Genomic DNA, 19,479 nt, shown 5'->3' on the forward strand with positions numbered 1-19,479 from the left:
TTCCGTCGAGGATAGGTTTGTAACGCACACCTTCTTTTTTCCATCGCGCCGCAACCTCACCGCGTAGCTGCTTGTTAAAAGAGGAGCTTTCATTCACAAAGGTGGGTGATTCTGGGTTGTGCCCTATACCTTTGTTTCTATTTCAGGAAGGGAAAAAAACACCAAAAACCGTTCCAAGCCTTCAGTTCGAAAACCTGGAGTTAAACCCCAGTATTCGCAGACATCGCACAAAGCGACCCACACCTTCAGAGTCGAGCAGGTGAGAAGCCTGACGCCTTTTCCTCTGCTGTAAAAGCGGGAGGAAATGCATTATTTGGGTTACCAAAGGAACCTTGGCGGAGAATTAAAGTTAGCCGGTTATTGGATGAGAATGGAAAACTTAATTTATTTTTTGTTAATGCTGATTCCATCTTTAATTCGATTTCCTCTCCTATAGCTTTGGGGGGGGGGGGTGTTGTTCTTTTACCACCACCACCACCGAGAAACAATTTGGCCTCAGCGAACAACCCTGGTCCAGCTTGCTTTATTAACGAAGGCATTTTCAGTAACCTGAGATCTTAAAATCTGTATATAAGATCCTTTGCGAAATTAAAACTCGCGCTGCGTAATTTTGCAGGTATTTACATGGGAAGTTGTCTTTATATGTTTTCCATCATCAACATCATTATTTAAAAAATGTTAAGGGCGATATTTTTCGTGGAATCTGTGATAGCTACCCTTCGCCTATTCCGTTTTAAGGCACCGGAATGCCCACCTTTGCGGGGAAGCGAATCCCAGCGGTTTAAACTGAATCTTCTCCCACCTGAGGGCCTCGACTTCCTACCTGACGCCGCGAAATTGTTTTTCCACGGCATCTCCTCTGCCTCGAGTGATTTCACACGCTCCCATCAGTAGGAAGTCAACAACCAAAAGCACCGCTTTAAAAATTTATTTACAAAGCTGTGTACAACACGAAGGGATAACATTTAGAATACATATATTCATTCATATATAAACAGACTTCTATAATAGAACGATAGGGGAATTCCCCTATTTCATTTTTTGCTCGATTTCTTTTTGTTATTTTCTTTTCCTCCTATCCAAAATCAAAATGCCCCCCCTCATTATTCAGGTGTGTGTTCGGGCTTATTTTTCCCCTGCCGAAGGAAACGACCGAGGAGAATAAGAACCTTCAACAAAAGTGAAAGTTCGGGGCTCCCAATCCTTTGCTTGCGCGCGCGTGTGTGTTTCCTTTATTTCCCCCCCAAATGTGGCTCGTTTTAAAAAAATAAAAACCGCAAAAGGGAAGACAGTCTTTTGCATCCCGCTTTCGCCCGAATACAAATATGTACAAATACTTTGCCGTGGGGTTTTTGAGCGTTAGGCTTTTTTTTTTACCTGCACAGACAGACACAGCATTCCTTTTTGTACGTGTGAGCGGGAGCGCGAGAGTTTTTAAGCGCTGGAGAAGCGTCCGTGCAACGGTTCGGCCTCCAAGAGGGCGCCGTCCAGGAACCAGCGACTGGAGTCCCAAACCAGCGGCTGGAGTCCCAAGAAGTCCGTGGACTTTGCCGCGTTCCCTTCTTCTTCGGAGTCTCTGCTCTCTCCGGAGACGTCGGGTAGAAAATCTTTACGACCGTTTCTTATTATAAAAAAACCCAAGAGCCGTCCTAAGAGCAGGAACGCGAGAGGGGAAGCATCCCGCGGGGCCCCGTCGAGCCTACTGCGCCGGCCACTTCGCCTGCACTGTCGCGGCAGAGGCGGCGGGCTGCAAGAACTGTCCCGAGATAATGTTCGTGGGCACGCTGAGGATAGGCGCGATGGCCGCCGTGCTCCGCGCCAGCGAGAGCGGCTGGTGCGCCAGGAGGCCCGACTGGACGGTGACCGGCGGCCGCAAGAAAGTCTGCGCGCTGGCTGCCGACGACGTAGCGGCCGGCCCGCCGACGCAGCCGATGATGTTCTCGATGCTGAACGACGGCCGACTGCTGGGCTCGGCTTTCACCCCCGACGAGGCGGCGGCTGCGGCGGCGGCGGCTGCAGCGGCTGCGGCTGCGGATCCGGCGGCGCTGAGTCCGCTGAGCTGGATCTGCAGGCTGGGGCTGAGCTGGGAGTTGAAGGCTTTCCGGCTGAGCTCGCTGGACGGCAGCAGCGGCACGGCGGGAGGCATCATGGGCCCGACGGGGGGGATGTAGGGGTACTGGAGGGCGGCGGCCGGGTGCGGGTAGGCGCCGTGGGGCAGGCCATAGGCTCTGCCGTAGGGCCCGGCTGCGGCGGCGGCCGAGGCGGCTGCGGCGGCCAGGCTGTAAGCGCCGAAGCTGTGCATCATGAGCGCCGTCTGTTCGCGCAGCTGCTCCTGCTGGTGGCGCTTGAAGCGCTTCCTCCGGCGCAGGAAGGAGCCGTTGTCGAACATGTCCTCGGACTGCGGATCCAGCGTCCAGTAGTTGCCCTTGCCCGGGTTGCCCGGCTCGCGGGGGATCTTGACGAAGCAGTCGTTGAGCGACAGGTTGTGTCGGATGGAGTTCTGCCAGGCGGGGAACTTCTCCCGGTAGTAGGGGAAGCGGTTGCTGATGAACTCGCAGATGCCGCTCAGTGTCAGCTTCTTCTGCGGGCTCTGCAGGATGGCCATGGTGATGAGGGCGATGTACGAGTACGGAGGCTTCACCAAGCTGCTCTTGGGCTTGCCGCCGCTGGAGGCAGCAGCAGCAGCGGCCGCCGCGGCCCCCGACGGCGCTCCCCCCGACGGCGCTCCCTCCTCGCCGGCCAGCTTCTCCTCGACGGGGCTGCCGCCGTTGCTGCTGCCGCTGGTCGTCGTCTCCGCTGCCTCTTTGGCCAGCAGCAGCTCTGCAGCGGCCGCCTCGTCGAGGGCCAGCTGGACTGGCAAGCCCGACGACGCGGCCAGCGCGCTGGGGCTGCAGCCGGCCTCGCCGTCGCTGGCCCCTCCGCCGCCGCCGCAGCCTCTCTCCTCCAGGCCGTCGTCTCCCTCGCCCACCACGTCGATGTCCACATCTTCGGCCGTCAGCACCGCCTGGCCGGACATGTCGCTGGAGCTCAGGCTGCCGGACAGGGTCATCACAGCTGGCGGGAGGGTGGCGGGAGACGGAGAGCGGGGATTAATAATAATAATAATGATATCGCGGGTAAGACTACTACTAATATTTTTTAAAGAAAGCAAAACAAAACGAGGAAGGGTGGGGGCCAGCCAGGCGCCCGGGAGCCAATCCAGTCCCCCTCCTTCGAAGATCCGTCTCCAACAGGTAGCGGAGCTGGCAGAGGAAGAGGCTCCCCCTCCCTCCTGCTCCTCCCCCCCTTCTTCCTCCTCCTCCTCTTCTTCCTCCTCCTCTAGCTGCCGGCCTCGGCGCCTTCTTCTCCCCGGGCAGGCATCTGGGAACAGCTCCAAGTCCTCTCGGAGCGATCTCTCAGCCGGGTCTCCCTCTTTCTCTCCGATCAAGGATCAGGATAGTGCTGGTAGCAGCGGCGGCGAAGAGGGACTCCCCCGCCAGCCCCTCCGTAAAGGACAGCGACGGCAGCAGCGACGGGGCGGCGGCGAGGAAGAGGAGGAGGCGAGGACGGTGGGGAGGGGGGGGCGTCGGGTGGGAGGGGGAGGAGGAAGGCGGCTGAAGCTGCTCTCCGCTCCAACTCCTCGCCTGGCTCCTCTTCCGGGCTGGGATCACTTCAGGGCTTCTTCCTCGTCGGGGAATCGTCTCCGCAGGCGGCAGGAGAGCGCGCATCGGAGCGCCCGGGCGGCGAGGCTGTCCCCGGCCGGAGGGATCGCGCGATCTGCTGCTGCTGCTGCTCGCAAGTCATCGGAAGTGCCGCCGGCGCTGCAGGTTAGATCCCTGTCGAGCCGCTTTCCCCATCGCGGGGCTGGGAAGCTCCAGCCACGGCTCCAGGCTTTGACTATAACCCCCCTACTTCTCGATAGACACCTCCTTTCCTCTCCACCTCTCTCTCCTCTTTTTAGGATCTTTCTCCCTCTCTCTTTCCTGCCCTCTCCCTCCTTCTTTTCTTGCCCCCTCCCTCTAAAGGTTTAGGCTGGTGGTGTTGCGGGGGGGGGGAGAGGTGGTGTCTTTGCAGCCAAGAGAGAGAGAGAGAGGGAAGGAAGGAGGGCGGGGGAAGCGACGGGCGTGAGGAGGAACTCGTTGGCCACTTTGAAAGTCCCTTTTGAAAAAGGCTCGCCTGATAGATTACTTTTCCCGTGCAAGATATACTAGGAGGCGGGGCCACGTGGTTCCCTGACGTCAGCGCAGCCCCGCTGGCAAGCCAGGCAAAACTCAAGTTGTTGCGCGGAATTGTCAACAAAGGGACAACAGCGGCTCTCGCGCCCCCTTGATCGCAGCCGAGTTATCAGTGCAGCCCCTTCAGGGAGGCTCTGGGGGTGGCGGGGTGAGGAGAGAGAGAGAGGGAAAGAAAGAAAGAAAGAAAGAAAGAAAGAAAGAAAGAAAGAAAGAAAGAAAGAAAGAAAGAGAAAGCACCTTGGCCACGTGAAAAACACACAGAGACACTCACAAGCCTCCTCTTGGCTCTGCTTTCATTTTAACCATCTCGTCCGGCAACTTTCTTCTGTTGGGAACGAAAGGAGCGCTAAAATTATTCCATCTACGCATCTGTCAATAGAATAAAAAAATCAAAAGGCTGAAATTTTGCGAAAGGAGGAGGAGTTGCTCTTTTTAAAAAATCCATGCTCTTTCTGTCAAAGTAAATAAGATAATGTCAGATAACAAAAGGGGGGAGGGAGTCTCCAGCTGTGCTAAAGGGGCCGGGATCAAATTCTGAAGGGATCATGGCCAGGACCAAGGACCAGCCACGGGTTTATTAATATATTTTAATTTATTTTGAGAACACGCACGCACACCAACAGCCACCACCAGAACTACTTTTGGTCTGTAAAAATCACCCCCCCCCATTGTTTTGTTTTTTCTTCCCTTCCTCCCCCAGCTTCCCAAACAACGGCAGCATCTGCTGGGAGCCGAAGATAAGAAAATAGCTATTGATTAATCTATTAGGTCAGTTGCAGAGAAGGAATAAAACAAAAAAAGACGTAAAACAACAACAACAAACAGAGAAACAAAAACAAAAACCCGCACCACAAAAGAAAAAAATGAAAAAAATGTAAATGCAGAAATCTTTAGGTGGTGTCTTTGTTGTGACTGGTATTATTTTGCGAGGTGCTAACGAAGTAGAAAGGATGGCACTTTAGCATATGCAAAAGTAGGAAATGGAGTAAGGGGGGCGGAAAGCTGTGTGCGAATGAAAAAGCTCCATTCAGCTCCGATCAAGGTGGTGTTTCTCCCAAGGAAGCAGAGAAGCTGGGGGGGGGGGGGAGAGAGAGGAGGGAGTCGTCAAAGTTTGTTGCAAATTCCTATTTCCTTTTCTTGTGTCAGCGATGTCAATGGAGAGCAATAACTTCGGTTTTAGGTAGGAAACAGCCCGCTCCGTGGGTGGCTTTGTTTTGTGTTTGTTCATCCTGTGTATTGTTGCAATAATCGCCTGTGATTTGGGAGGCGATGTGGATAACAAACACCAACAACCGTCACAAAAAGGGGAATTGGATGATGGGGGAAAGGACAGGCTTCAAACAGTTCCAAATAAACCAGAAGGCGATATACAAACACAGATTTAATTTAGATACATAGATGGTAGATAGATAGATAGATAGATAGATAGATAGATAGATAGATAGATAAATGATAGATAGATAATTATAGCTATATAGTTATAGCTATATACATATTGTATATGAATATATACAAAATGTATATGAATATTATTTTGCAGACAAACCAAGCAATATATATATATAGAGTGGGTTTATATAACTCAGTGGCGTTACTTCTTCCAGCGCAGTATCTGTCATCCAGGTTAGCCTATAAAATGTGGGGTCAGTCTTTGTAAGGACGCGGGGAAGCTGCTACTGTGAGGGTGTCGCGCTGGGGAACTAAACTGGGGAATAAAGAGATCGAGGGGCGAATATTACACGCGTGGCACTGGGAAAATACATGATTGATTTATTCCGTCTCCCTCCTCCACCAAACCCAAAGAAACCGGGGGGGGGGGAGCCATGGGAGTAAATCTAATTTTCGGTGTGTATGTTGCCTCTGAATTGTTTGTTCACACGAGAGGGGATAGGCGTTCGCTGTTTCACCTATTCGGGAAACTGGGGCAATCCGAAGTTTTCGAAACTGCTGAGCTCTTGGCTTGCGGGGAGGTGGGGCTGTTCCTCTGCCGCCTAAAAGGGGGCTCTCTCTCTCTCTCTCTCTCTCTCTCTCTCTCTCTCTCTCTATTTCAGCGTAAATTTGATCTGCTAAACGAACACGAAGGTAAAAAGAAGCCGAGCTGCAGGGTATAGCTGTCAACGTTCCCCTTTCTTCAAAAGGGAAATTCCCTTATTCCGAATAGGATTCCTCGCAAGAAAAGGGAAAAGTTGACAGCTATGCTTCAGGGTCCTTCTTTGCGTCTGGGTTTATTTTATTTTATTATTATTTTTGTTTCCCTCCCGCAAATCGCCCCCCCCCCCAATTTCTGTAAAGGACAGGATTTAAAAGAAACTCCTCTGAAATAAGCCAGCACCCAACCCACAAGCCCTCACCACGTGCTTTTACTTCTTCTTTTTAATAAATAGAACTCAAGTACGAACTTGCTCTCTGGGTCGCGGTGGGGAAAAGGACTGGACGTTAGTGTATTTCTAAGTATCGATCAAAAACAGTGGAGAAATGTTATCTTTTCGCTGAGGTGCTGATCAGGGCGGCGAGGTAATGAGATGCTTGCTTGGGGGAAATCCATAAGGGGGGCGGGTGCGCGTGAAAATCCGCCGTGCTTCGCCCAAATCCGCATATCCCTTTTCTTTCGGTGAGGATGACAGTCGTTTCTATTGATTTCCTTTTTTTGTGTGGTTTTTTTTTTTTTAAAAAAACAACACATTTCTTTCAAATGACCCCAGTTTTAATCCGGTCCATAAACTCTTCCTTGTTTCTGCGAGGAATTGGAGTTAGCCGGTTTATTTTATAGCACCTGCGATCCACACAACAGGATTCCTTTTAAAGAAAGGAATAATGAACTCCTAAATAGGATCTCCTCGTCCTCGTCCTCATTCTTCTTCCTGGGGTCTTTAAAATAAAAGTTGTCCCTTTGGCTGAGCTCTGCCCAGAGTCTGGATGACCTCTCTGAGCTGGAGATCTCCGAGAGAGACATCCTCTCTTCCCGAAATCTCTCAGGGAAATGTAAACGGGGAGGGAGAAAGGAACAAAACAAAATGCGCCCTGACCCGCGCTAAAAGCCTCGCTTTCATTTGTTGCGCTTTTTTCCCTTTCGACACAATAAAAGTCAAATTAATTGATTCATACCATTAATTACGGTGCTTAGCGTGAAAAGAAACGTTTCCCCTCGATTAGAGATCTATTGTGCTAATCTCTTGTTCAATCAGTGCTACCATCTGATGGGGGGGGGGGAGAGAAGGCGCAGGAGAAGAGAGGAGGAGAAGGAGCGGGGGAGGGAAGAAAAGAAAAGATAAACCCCCCTTTTGGACAGAAAGTTTGGGTCTCCCTTTGGCGTTGAAGGGAGCTCTGAGCTGGAAGGCTGGCCGCTGTCGTCCCAATCTCCTTTTGCCATTCATTTCCATCAGATGACTGTGGGGTTTGCCGGGGGGGGGGAGAGGCGGAGTGGAAAGGATTTGTCATCCGGACTACGGGTCACTCTGAATATGGTGACCACGTTGGGGGCTGTCTTGCCCTCCTTGTCCAGCATGACAATACAATACAATAAAATAAATGGGGAAAAAATGAAAAGCATTGCTTTAGAAAGCAGAACCCAAAAACAGTACCCCACCCCGCTACCCCAATAAGGCTGCATCCAAATATATTGGGTGGAGTGGGTGGAAATGGGTAATATGGGGGGGGTTGAGGTGTGTGGGGAGGGGAGCAGAGGAAAAGGAAGGTCACCGTCGAGAAAGCGCCTCTGCAACGGGCCAGTCCATCTGACAGTGCTCGGGTGTTAAGTAAATCCTGTTTTAAGCCTAATTGAAGTTTGCTCTTAAAACCCACACGTCTTCAATCATCAGCGCTAAGCTGAGCTGGGATGTCGGGCGGGCAGGAGGGGGCGAGAGCCAGGGAGGGAGTGGCGGGGGGGGGGAGAGAGAAACCCTTTTATAATAATAAGCAAACTTTCACAGGAGGTGTGTGGGGAGGGTACTGAGAGGCACCCAATTTGGAAGAGTTTAGAGTGGCTGCCCCCAGCACCACTATCTATCTATCTATCTATCTATCTATCTATCTATCTATCTATCTATCTATCTATCTACCAACCATATATATTGTGGTTGGGTGAAGAAGAGCTGTTGACCTTACTTGAGCTACCAGAAGTAGAAGAGGTTGTGTGCATGTGATATATACGCACACAAAAGATTTAGCAACGGGAGGCAAGGAAACTGTACAGCCTAGATCGATAAGGAGTCAGATAGAGACATAACCAGCATCAAAGCCGGGAGCCGAGGTTGCGGGTGGGGTGGGGGTGTGTGGAGAAGAGAGAGGAGCAACTTATGATGGAGAAGAGAAATTAATTCCCGTCCCCTTCGCTTCTAATGCGACCAAAGCGAGAGAGTATCTGGCCGGGGAAGCGAGTTGAAGATGAATCCGGAGACCAGGTGGGACGGGAGGTGGCGGAGGGGGGGGGGGCTAGAGCGAATCGCAACGCTGGACTCAGATCCTCTCTCTAATCTTTTTAAGGGAAAGGAGGGACCCAAGGTGTCCTCTTTCCTCTCCTTAACCCAATTACTTTCATTAATTAGGTGTATATATATCCCTGACCTGCATGATCGGGTGGCTGGTGGGGTTTGTAAGAAAGATGTACCTACTGGGCTTTTAAAACATAAAGGCAAGGAAAACAGAAGAGGGGGATGCTTTAAAATAAAACGGACACATATTTCCATTTGTTTCCAAAGAAGCATGTCGACCAATTGGAGATGCGGGGGAAATTGAGAGTAGAAATTGGAAAGGACCAGACGTTCTGTTCTGGGCTGAAATCTTTGGTGGCTGCGTCGGAAGTGGCCCGGATTTGGAGCGCGGGAGGCGGCGGGGAATCGCCTCTTGTGAGCCCCCTTGGACCGTGTTTTTGACGCCACTTTCCCCAGGTTTCCTGCAAGGCCGGAGCGGGCTGGGAGAGGAGGTGATGGAAAAAGCGCAGTCTGGATCCAAGCGGGGCTCCTCCATCCACCTCTCCCTGCAGCCACAACCCGGTGTGGCCCCAACCATAAGCAGGTTTTAGAACAAAAGGGAACACCACTCTCATCTCAACACCTCTCTCTCGTTTTCATTCATACACAGATGATAGATAGATAGATAGATAATGTTCCATAGAATCAAGATAATGATATTAATAATAAAAGCAAATTCACCAAAAAGCAAAAAAGAAGCAAAAAACAAAAGAGCGCGTCCTGTTTCCAAAACTGGATATATTTGTCCTGGAAATGTACAAACATCCATTCTGCAAAAGGCAACACGTTTAATTAACGATGAGAGAGCAGTTAAGGGCAGAAAGCTAGTAAAATTGTGTGATAAATTTATGGCATTGTTAGCGTGCTTTTAATTATGGCTATTATGTTAATTATTTCACATTAGCATGGAGTTATCAGCAGCATGTCAGATTTAATCAAAACGGGCCTTTCTCTCGAAAATTGTTCTTTTCATCCGCCGTCAGGAAAAAGGGGAGGGGAAGGAGAGAGAGAGAGAGAGAGAGAGAGAGAGAGAGAGAGAGAGAGAAGAGGACGCAGGAGAATCCCAGGCCAGAGCTGTCTCGATAACAAAACAAATGACTTCCCCTTTTGAAAGGAGCGGCTTGGACGTGATCCTGCGCCGACTCCTCTCTCTCTCTCTCTCTCTCTCTCTCTCTCTCTCTCTCTCTCTCTCTCTCTCTCTCTCTCTCCCCCCGCAGATCCCCTCCGGTCACAAAGCGAAGAAAGGAAAGGAGCGCTTCGGTCTGTTTTTTAGGGATTCTCCATTTTCGCGACGCCCGCGCCCCTCCCTCGCAGAAGGCGCTTCATCATCCTGGATCACTCTGTCAAACAATATGCTGTGGCTCATTTTTATCTGTCCCGTTTTACAAAGCCCCCTTTCACACACGCGAGAAAGCCGGCCAGGGCAACACTCAAGAAGCAGGGAACCGCGGAAACAAACAAACAAACAAACAAACAAACAAACAAACAAACATCTGAAACCCAACCAAACGCGCAACGACTAGGGAGGAAAGATGGAGATGGGCAAATGTATATCTGTTTTGAAAAGGGTTGTGTCTGTGTGTCGGCGTCCCCCCCCCATCTACCAGAGATGGGTGCAGCCTTGAACTTGTTCCCTGATGTTCACCCTCAAACTGACTGGAAGTCAGTCCCAGGTTCAAATTCAGCCTTCTCTACCAGCCGCCAAGTTCCCTGCATGGCTTTGGAAAAGTTTTTTTCTCTCTCTTTCTCGTAGTCCGGGTTATCTGACCCTCCCAGACTTAGTTATAGCAGAAATGAGATGGCTAAGCGTTTGTGGCACCGCCAGAGATGCTAACCAAAGAACCAGGATAGTGCCCCTTGCAGTGTTCTCAACAGCGAGGCTTAGAGAAGCTTCTTTCCATTCCTGGTCCTATTTTGTGGCTAGCGGAGCATATTCCCGCGTATTTGTTTGTTGCGTTTGTATTCCGCCTTTCCTCCGAGGAGCTCAAGGCGACTTACAGGGTTTCCCCGCCTCCGCATTTTGTCCTCGCGACAGCACCGTGAAGTCGGTCAGGCTGAGGTCACTCCGTGTGCTTCTTGGCTGAGCCGGGATTCAAGCCCTGGTCTCCCCGGTCCTGATCCAACAGGTCTTCCCAGCGTAATCCTATGTATGTAAATTCATTTTGTTTCAGTGGGGTTTACTTCCCAGGTACAGGATCGCTGTTTTAGGGACCAAGGCTACTGGGAGGACCCTACTTACCTGGGAGTAGCCGCCACTGATTTCAATAGGTCTTGCTTCTGCGCAGACACTCTTAAGATGCTTAGGAATGCAGCACAGCAGCGCAAACCCGGACCCCTTTACTCGTAAGTAAGCTTACCTCAGGGCAAGTGTGCCTGGCACACTAATGTCGGAGGCTGGCATTACAATCCCATTCATGACTTCACAGAACTAATAAACCCCATTCTTCAATGGAGTTTAACCCCTAATAAGCGCGCTTGACATTACTGGTCTAGAAGTCCCGGGTTCCAATTACGCTTTTGCCATGAGCTCAGGCGAGGGCTTTAGGGAAGGTAGAAAAACCTCTCAGTCTCCATCGTCTGCGCTATGAAGATGATAATAATACCGGCCTACTTTGCAGGGTTGCTGCTGCTGCAAGACTAAATAACAAGATAATGTACGCACAGTGCTTCCAACACCAAAGCCTCTCTACAAATGCACAATAATGATCATTATGACAATTCGTTAATTATAATTACTCTAGATTTGTAAACGGATTAGAGAGGATGTGTGAACGGGATGTGCGTTTCTGTGTGTGATCTGATCTTCCATCGTCGCTCTTCCAGGTCAGGCGTCCCCTGAGGCGGGACTTAAAGCTCACCACGGATTCAGGGTGAGGTTTTAAACCCCTGTCTGGCCCTCTCAATTCAGGCTGAAGATCGGGGCTGGCCTGATCCGCATCGAAAAAAAGAGAAGATCAGTACGTATGTGTCAAGACGGGCTCAAGGCTCGCTTGAACCTTGATATGCTAATTTTTCTATGTGGAGGGCTGTTCCTCTCCCCCTTTCTTTTAATAGGCTGTGGTCGTTCAGTCTTTGCGACCCCCCTTCCAGTTTAAAATACAGTGGTACCTCGGGTTAAGTACTTAATTCGTTCCGGAGGTCCGTTCTTAACCTGAAACTGTTCTTAACCTGAAGCACCACTTTAGCTAATGGGGCCTCCTGCTGCCGCCGCGCCACCGGAGCACGATTTCTGTTCTCATCCTGAAGCAAAGTTCTTAACCTGAAGCACTATTTCTGGGTTAGCGGAGTCTGTAACCTGAAGCGTATGTAACCTGAGGTACCACTGTACTAGAGCAGGTTGGGGCGAACGCAGCCAGAAGAGCGAGGTTCAAGTTTCTAGTCCCTAACCGTCGCCTGCTCTATATCCCTAAAACCCTCCCCGCGTTTGTGCCATTTAATGAAACGGCTCGTCCATTGAGGAGGGAGGGGGGGTCAGGCTTTTATTTATTTTGACCTTGTTGGTCTATTTCTCCCCCCCCCGCCCCGCGCACTATCTCGGACAGTCCCATCCCTCCGCTCAGCTAAGCACTCTGAATAAGGTCAGGTCGATGCCAAATCCTCGTCTCGATATTCTGCGCTAGATTCCATCCTGCAGCCCTTGACTTGGAATCAGACACCTTGAACTTCAATAGGACTAACCTCTTGGGCAGACACGTATGGGACCATCGCGCTGTTAATGCTTCTCGCTGAACCTCCTACCCGATCCTAAACATAACACTTGCTCGGAAAGTCGATGCCCATTTGATTTCTATGACGCCCAAGGGAGCTGGGTATCCAAAACGAGCACTCTCAAACCCTCCTTCCGAGCTGCTCCATTTCAAGCTGGGTTTTCCTGAAAGCCCCCAAGCGAGCAGGTGGGCGAGGCGGCGAGCGACCCTCCATTTCCTCCCCGGGAGCCTGTCCAACCGAGTTCACGGCTGTGCGCATTGATCCGAAACCCTCCTCCTTTTATTTTGGAGCTAAACTTTGGAGAACCTGTTTTCTCCCCGGTTAAGAGGAGGTTAAGGATTAGGGGCAGCTGCTGGGTTATTTTTAGAGTGACCCCATTCCCCTTGTTTAAATTTAGGCTGATTGATTAATTCTTTAGACCAACACCCAGAGCCCTAAATTCACTCCCGGGGAAAGGCGGCCCATAGCTTTTCCACGGCAACCGCTTCCAAACGACGCAGGGTGGCAAATTTTTACGCAAGGCAATAGCAGCAATACGTCGAAGGAGACTAATCGTAGCGGGAAGCTCTTGCCCCGAATTCTTGTCTCTTGTAAGCCACCACCACGACCCATCTTTACGGTGTTAAGAGAGTGGTGGAAAGCTGGGATTTAATTCCTCCCCTTTCCATGGGTGTTTATGGGAGAACTGGAAGTTTTAAATCAGGATTAGTAATTGTGACTATAGAACCGAAGGCGCCCTTAAATGTTATGTTATAAAAGCGGGACCTTATCCACGTGGCATCACCGCGATTAAAAAAAGAGACTTTGGGGGATGGGTTATTTCCCAGTTTTGCACGCCTTGTATATGGTCGGTTCTGCAATCCTATTGAAATGACAGGGTCTGATTCCTTAAAAAAAATTCCCTTCTGCAAGGCGAGGATTGTAAAACGTCACTGCCTAGTCACTATAGATGCTGTTTGTGAGGACGGATGGAATTAAGGCAGGTGGGTTTTCCCCCTTGCGCGTCGTAGACTTCACTTTTTGGGGGGGCGAGGGAGGGAAATCACGATTTAGCCTGGTAGATGCTGGGTTCAAGAAACTGCTTGGCTATCTCTGAAAGGAAAGGAAGAATTCAATAGGATGGCAAGCAGCGTTTTCTTTTCCGAAACCTCACGGTTCCTCCAATTCCTTTGCTTGCGAGAATTGCAACGCTAACTTAGGCAGAAGATGCGCGGCGGGCCCCCTTTAAAACAACGGGGGCTTGGAGGGTGGTTTATTTGTACATAACTAAAAAAATTAAATAAAAAAACCTTTCGAGCATAAAAATCTGGGGAGTGCCAGATAGGTTGTTTCTGCGATCCTGTACACAGAAACCGTTCTGGGAGGCAGGATCCGAGTCCTACAAACAAAAAAACCAGAAACCAACTTTCAGTTTTGGAAACGAGGGGGGCAAAACTTCACTCCCCCCCCTTCCTATTTCTCCCGGGAAATCGTATCAGGTTATACTGCTGGAAGAGGGAAATCCGTGGCTGTGCATCTCACGCGTGGCTGTTTTTCTCTGTCCTACTACCAGGAGGCAGCACCGGAGGCAAGCGTCCTCGCCGCAGCAGGGAAACACGCTCCACCCGGCAGCCCCGCCGCCACTCCAGGAGGTTCGGTTCGGTTGCCAGGAGAACTTCGCTTCCTTGCAGGACAGGAAGAGGAGAGCCTCGCGCGCAAAACGATTTCGTTGGAAGGCCCGGGCACACCTGCTGTTACTATTGATGGTAGATAGATAGATGATAGATAGATATAGATAGATAGATAGATAGATAGATAGATAGATAGATAGATATTCCAGTGGCTCCCAACGCAACTTTCTTCTGAACTGGAGGAAGGCCAATGTCTTCATAGCTCTTTAGGTTCTCTTTCCCATACGTTGCAGGATTCATCGCGTTTTTTCTTCTAGCGTCGCAAAGTTGTCAGCATTTTCTTTCAAGTGTATTAGATTTTTTAAAGAAGAAAGAAAGAGAGAAGTTTTCTTTCTTTCTTTCTTTCTTTCTTTCTTTCTTTCTTTCTTTCTTTCTTTCAGTTGGTGCAGTTGGTAATTTTTAGACACTGGATTAAATGCGGTACTTATAAGCCCCGTCCTCTGCTTAGATGGCGATGCATATTGTTTCCCTTCAAAAGGTGGGGTGTCCCCTTGCTCATTCTGCCCCAGATTTCTGCTCCAAAGTCCTGCCATGATGGCGCCACTGCATGTGTGTGTGTGTGTGTGTGTGTGTGTGTGTGAAGACTCATGTCCCCGTGTGACTTTATTTTAACTCTATCCAGGATTAATGCCTCCTTGTTTGGGATTCTCCTCAGGATCATTTATTAGTCACTCCGCCTTAGCTGTCCAGCTTGCACTCAGGAGCCTAAAATGTGCTAAAACCACAGGCCAGTCCATCCATCCCTTCCCACGCTTTTGGAGCTCGGTCCTTCGCGGGTGAGTTGGGATTCTAAAATGCGCTTCTGGTTATGCGTAAAAAGAAGTGGGCGTGGCTCTTATCCCAGACTAATTAACCTGGGCTATTAGGATATGCTTGGGCGGGTCTGGCTCCTCCCCGTTATTTTTCTCCTGTCTCTTCCCCCTCTGACCCCAAAGCTTAACGTAGAAGCCAGCAGTTAGAATCCCACGAAGATTTGCTCAGTAGTCAGATCCACTGGATTCAATGGGACTTGTTCCTAGGCGCCCCACCCTGATCTTGCTGCTCCTGCTCCTAAAACTAACCAGATTCGCACTATTTCCCCTGAAATAAAAAGCAAGGAGGACCAAAAGAAGCCAAGGCTTCCGGAGCCCATTACTCAGTCCTGCTTTTTAAGGGGTGCGGCCGGGGACAACTATGGATAGACCTAGGGACAGCCGTTCCGAGCACACCTCGCCCTAAACGACATTTTAATGGCATATAATCCTAATTGTTTAACTTCAGGTTGGCTTTTTGGAAGGAAAATCGCTTTGATTTCTGCATTGCAGGGGGTTTGACTAGATGAGCTTCCGGGTCTCTTCCATAGCGGTCAACTTTTCTCTTTTTTTAAGGGAAATTCCCCAATTCCGAATAGGATTCCTGGCAAGAAAAGGGAAAAGTTGACAGCTATGGTCCCTTCCATCTTGATAATTACAGAGTGACTTAGCCATCGTCTCCTAGGCAGCGAGGGCTATGCTGGGCTTATGGAAGTTGGCGAGTGCAAACCTGCAGAGGTCCCTACCGGGTTAAATAAGTCCTGGGGCTGGGAGTGGTGACTCGGAAGGAAAAGCAAAGTGGCCAGACAGCCCGGGAAGCGGTCAAGCACCTGCAGCGGGGAAGCAGCGGGTTTGTCTCCGGAGAGACCCTTTCTCAAACGGTCCCAAGAAGCGCTTTGGAGACCCACCGCCCCAGGAGCCCCTAGACTGTCCGCGGGATCCTTTCCAGCAGGGTGGGGGAGAACGAACTGTTCGAAGGGGGAAACGAAGTGGTCCTTAATGTAGGCCAGTGTTTCCCAAACTTGGGTCTCCAGCTGTTTTTGGACTACAACTCCCATCATCCCTAGCTAGCAGGACCAGAGGTCAGGGATGATGGGAATTGTAGTCCAACCCCCCCCCCAGTTTGGGAAACACTGGTGTAAGCAAAGTGTGATCTTTACATATGAAACATAAAAGGGACCAGGTTGGAGCACAAGGTCTGAGTTTGGGTGGACCTGCTTCCTTCCAGCCCATCCTGGCCATTCATGGCTCTTGGCTTATCCTCTTCCCCCTTGTTCACAGTTGCATTTCCACTCTGTCTTGCCAGCTGTTTTCAAAGGCGGCAGCAGGGATCAAAGCAGGGCTCTGTGCTCCTTCCGCCTTGCTTCAGCTGGCTCTCTGTGTATGACTTATTGCAAATCAGCAGCACAATTCATATTTGAATACCCAGCACCAGTTTTGCAGGGGCACAGAGTAATTCATGAAAAAATAATCAAGCCAGATTGAAGGGAGGCGATGACTTGTGAGGGTAGCCACTACAGGAACAACTAAATCATTGATTGCAATTTATTTGCTCTCCTCCAACTTAAAAACTAGTAGATGGTCACAGATTCTTAAAAATAAAAATGAAGAGGGCAGGAGCTGCTCCACAACACTGTGAGAAGTTTATGCCCCAAGGTTATGAACAGGCAACAGAAATATTGGGAATGGCTGGTTCATCTAACCCAGTACACACCAAGGTTTGAGGCCTGTAACCCTACATTTTTTATAGTCCTAAATTCTTTTGATTAGGGCCTGACACTTAGGCTGGTCTTGTTGGAGTCAGTATTGCTGTGCATTTTTGAGAGCTGCCCTCATTCAAAGCAGCGAATGCCACATATCAGCTCCCATGGCAGTCACCTGGTCTGCAGAATCAGGAAATGAGGTGGAAAAATTGTTCCTAGATGCTACCACTTTAAAACTACTGCAGGGGGGGGGAATGGCCATAGAGAGCAAACTAGCATGTCAGAAAGGAGGCTTGGATAGAATCCTTCTATATTGTTTTTCATGGGTAGGAAGGTTTGTTTGTTTTAAAATTCAGGGAGAGCATTCAATCATGCAACCCCTTCCTTTACTAAAATATACAATCCAGGAGCAGTCTGATATTTCTTGAAGCTGGCTTGTTGTCAGTCTAGATGTGGTCATGATGGACTAGTTAGAGGTGAAGACAATCAGAACTATATGCAACAGTTCTCCTTATCCTGGTTTATGGAAGTTGCCAACAATGTGCAACATTTCATGCCATTCAGAAGACACTCTGTGTGTGCGTTTGGGCATTTATGAAAAAAATAAAGGCTCTCATCAAATTAATAGCAAGCATGGATTTTCTGTATCTTCGACGAGTAGGATAGAAATTATTGGAGAAAACTAATACATCAAGAATGGTCAGTTTAATTGCTGTAGTGACTCTACCCAAATTAGAGACATGACAATGACTGAAAATCTTTACAAACAAAAAACATCACTTTGGACAATTACTGGAAATATCTTAAAGTTCCATCAACTTTTGAACTATTAAGGAAGGTTTTTGATTTGACAAACATGAACGGCCTGCCCACTGTCTTGATAAAACAAAGAATAGGGTTTCCATATACGTAAGTGGGATCCATGCATATATTTCCCCCCATATATGCAACAGAAGTATTCCAAGGTGGCAGATGTGATGTGACCATGGGAAAGACACTTAACTCTTTCCTTGCTGACATTTTCTCTGTTTTAACCCCCCCACCCCCCCTTGGCTACAGCAATGCCTTCCTCCCTCTTTGTGAAGTTCCAAAGTGCTTTACTGTGCAATCCTAAAGCCCTGCTGGGCGTTCTGTGGGACTCACTTTAAGGTACTGAATGTGTGCATAGGGTTGTAGCCCTAGAGAGTGCTGTAAACCCTTCCTCTGTAGAAACTAAATTACATTGTCGGTGTTCAGAGATCCTCATGATATTTCAAGATTGGCTTTAGCTGGCTTTCATCTCCCCTCCCCTCCTCACTGGCCCTTTCCCTATAGCCACCCCCCACTCCTGTCAGAAGCAGGAGGCCAAAGTTCCAATGCAGGCAGCTTTGCCCTTTCACATGTTCCCTTGTTTCCATGGGAGTCAAAGGAAGCTTTGTGTGTGTTTTTCCAAATACATTTTTTGAGCCTGTAGCAGTGCCACATGGACAACATCCTTGGTTGTTGGTTTTTTATTGCTCAGAACAGAACATGTGTTGAAATGCTAAGTCCATAAATAGAAGGATTCTGAACATACACACAAACACAAAAGGGACACAATATGGTCAATATTAATTCATGCCGAGTAAAAAGATTTCCATGCACACAACATCAGCTCCAGGGCTGTGTCTCTCAAGCTCTCACAACAAAGCTTCATTCAGAAATGCAGTCTGATCCTCTGCATGTTTACTCAGAGGTGTCCCATTGTGGTAACTGGGATGTATTTCCAGATAAGTGTGCTTAGGACTCCTACAGTCCTAAGTTATTTTACTCAGGGGCCAATTGAGAGAAAGTCAGTTGCACTTTAAGTCCTATTGAAACCATCCCTTAAATCACAGCAATCCTGTGAGCTTGTTCAATGCTTTCCTCAAGGCTATTTTCAACCCATTTCTGTGCATGTTCACTGGGAAGCCAGTCACAACGAATTCAAGCACACTTGAGATGAATGGATGCCAGCAGTAAATTCCCCAGGAAATGTGCATACGATTACAGTCCTTATATTATTATTTTTAATAGGTTCTCACATCCAATCTATGCATATTCCTGGTCAGGAAGTATTTGTCCTCCTTTCAAATATGCTTAGGCTTTGATGGTAGGGACACGGGTGGTGCTGTGGTCTAAACCACTGAGCCTCTTGGGCTTGCCAATCAGAAGGTTGGTGGTTCGAAACCCCGCAACGGGGTGAGCTCCCATTGCTCTGTCCCAGCTTCTGCCAACCTAGCAGTTTGAAAGTATGCTAGTACAAGTAGATAAATAGGTACCGCTGTGGCGGGAAAGTAAATGGCATTTCTGTGTGCTCTGGTTTCTGTCATGGTGTTTTGTTGCACCAGAAGCAGTTTAGTCATGCTGGCCACATGACCTGGAAAGCAGTCTGTGGACAAACGCCAGCTCCCTTGGCCTGAAAAGCGGGATTAGTTCTGCACCCCATAGTTGTCTTTGACTGGACTTAACTGTCCAGGGATCCTTTAACTTTACATTTTTACCTAGGCTTTGATGGCCATCAGGAATGAAAAATGGGTTCCAAAGATATAGAGGAACCACTAAGGGTAGATTTTAGTAGTTGCAAAAGATGGCAACAACTAGTGCCTGAGAGCTATTCCACATGTGCCTGGAAATTTGCACGTAACTCTTTCAACAAATGTTTCACAATACAGTGAGGTTTCTGAAGACACAGATATAGGGATCGAGGCTCCTCTACCATAGATGGCTATCCTAGGCTGTTTCTGGATAACAAGACTGAAGTGTTGAAGGGATACTGATCATTGGGTCCTGATAAGCAAAAGGGAATAACAGCCGTCTGTGAAAACTGCAACTTACAGAGTTAAGGCACATTGTATTGTGGGAAATACTACTCTAGGGAATAAAGGGAGCTAGAAAGGGAGATTTGTTTTTGTTTTATTATGTAT

General features: G+C 49.1%; 1 protein-coding gene and 1 long non-coding RNA gene across 2 annotated transcripts; one reads left to right on the plus strand and one right to left on the minus strand.

Annotated features, from left to right (window-relative positions):
* Positions 1–912: 912 nt before the first annotated feature.
* Positions 913–3,187, minus strand: FOXD3 (forkhead box D3). The gene has a single exon (XM_082229142.1). The coding sequence runs from the start codon at positions 3,047–3,049 to the stop codon at positions 1,700–1,702; it is 1,350 nt and encodes a 449-aa protein (XP_082085268.1). The 5' UTR covers positions 3,050–3,187; the 3' UTR covers positions 913–1,699.
* An 11,003-nt stretch (positions 3,188–14,190) lies between these two features.
* Positions 14,191–17,180, plus strand: LOC309535772. Its single transcript, XR_014221402.1, has 2 exons — positions 14,191–15,216; positions 15,249–17,180. It is a non-coding gene; the product is annotated as an uncharacterized lncRNA (long non-coding RNA).
* The last annotated feature ends 2,299 nt before the right edge of the window (positions 17,181–19,479 follow it).

The sequence above is a fragment of the Podarcis vaucheri genome (assembly GCF_965113315.1).
Source record: "Podarcis vaucheri genome assembly, chromosome: 6".
Classification (NCBI taxonomy): domain Eukaryota; kingdom Metazoa; phylum Chordata; class Lepidosauria; order Squamata; family Lacertidae; genus Podarcis; species Podarcis vaucheri.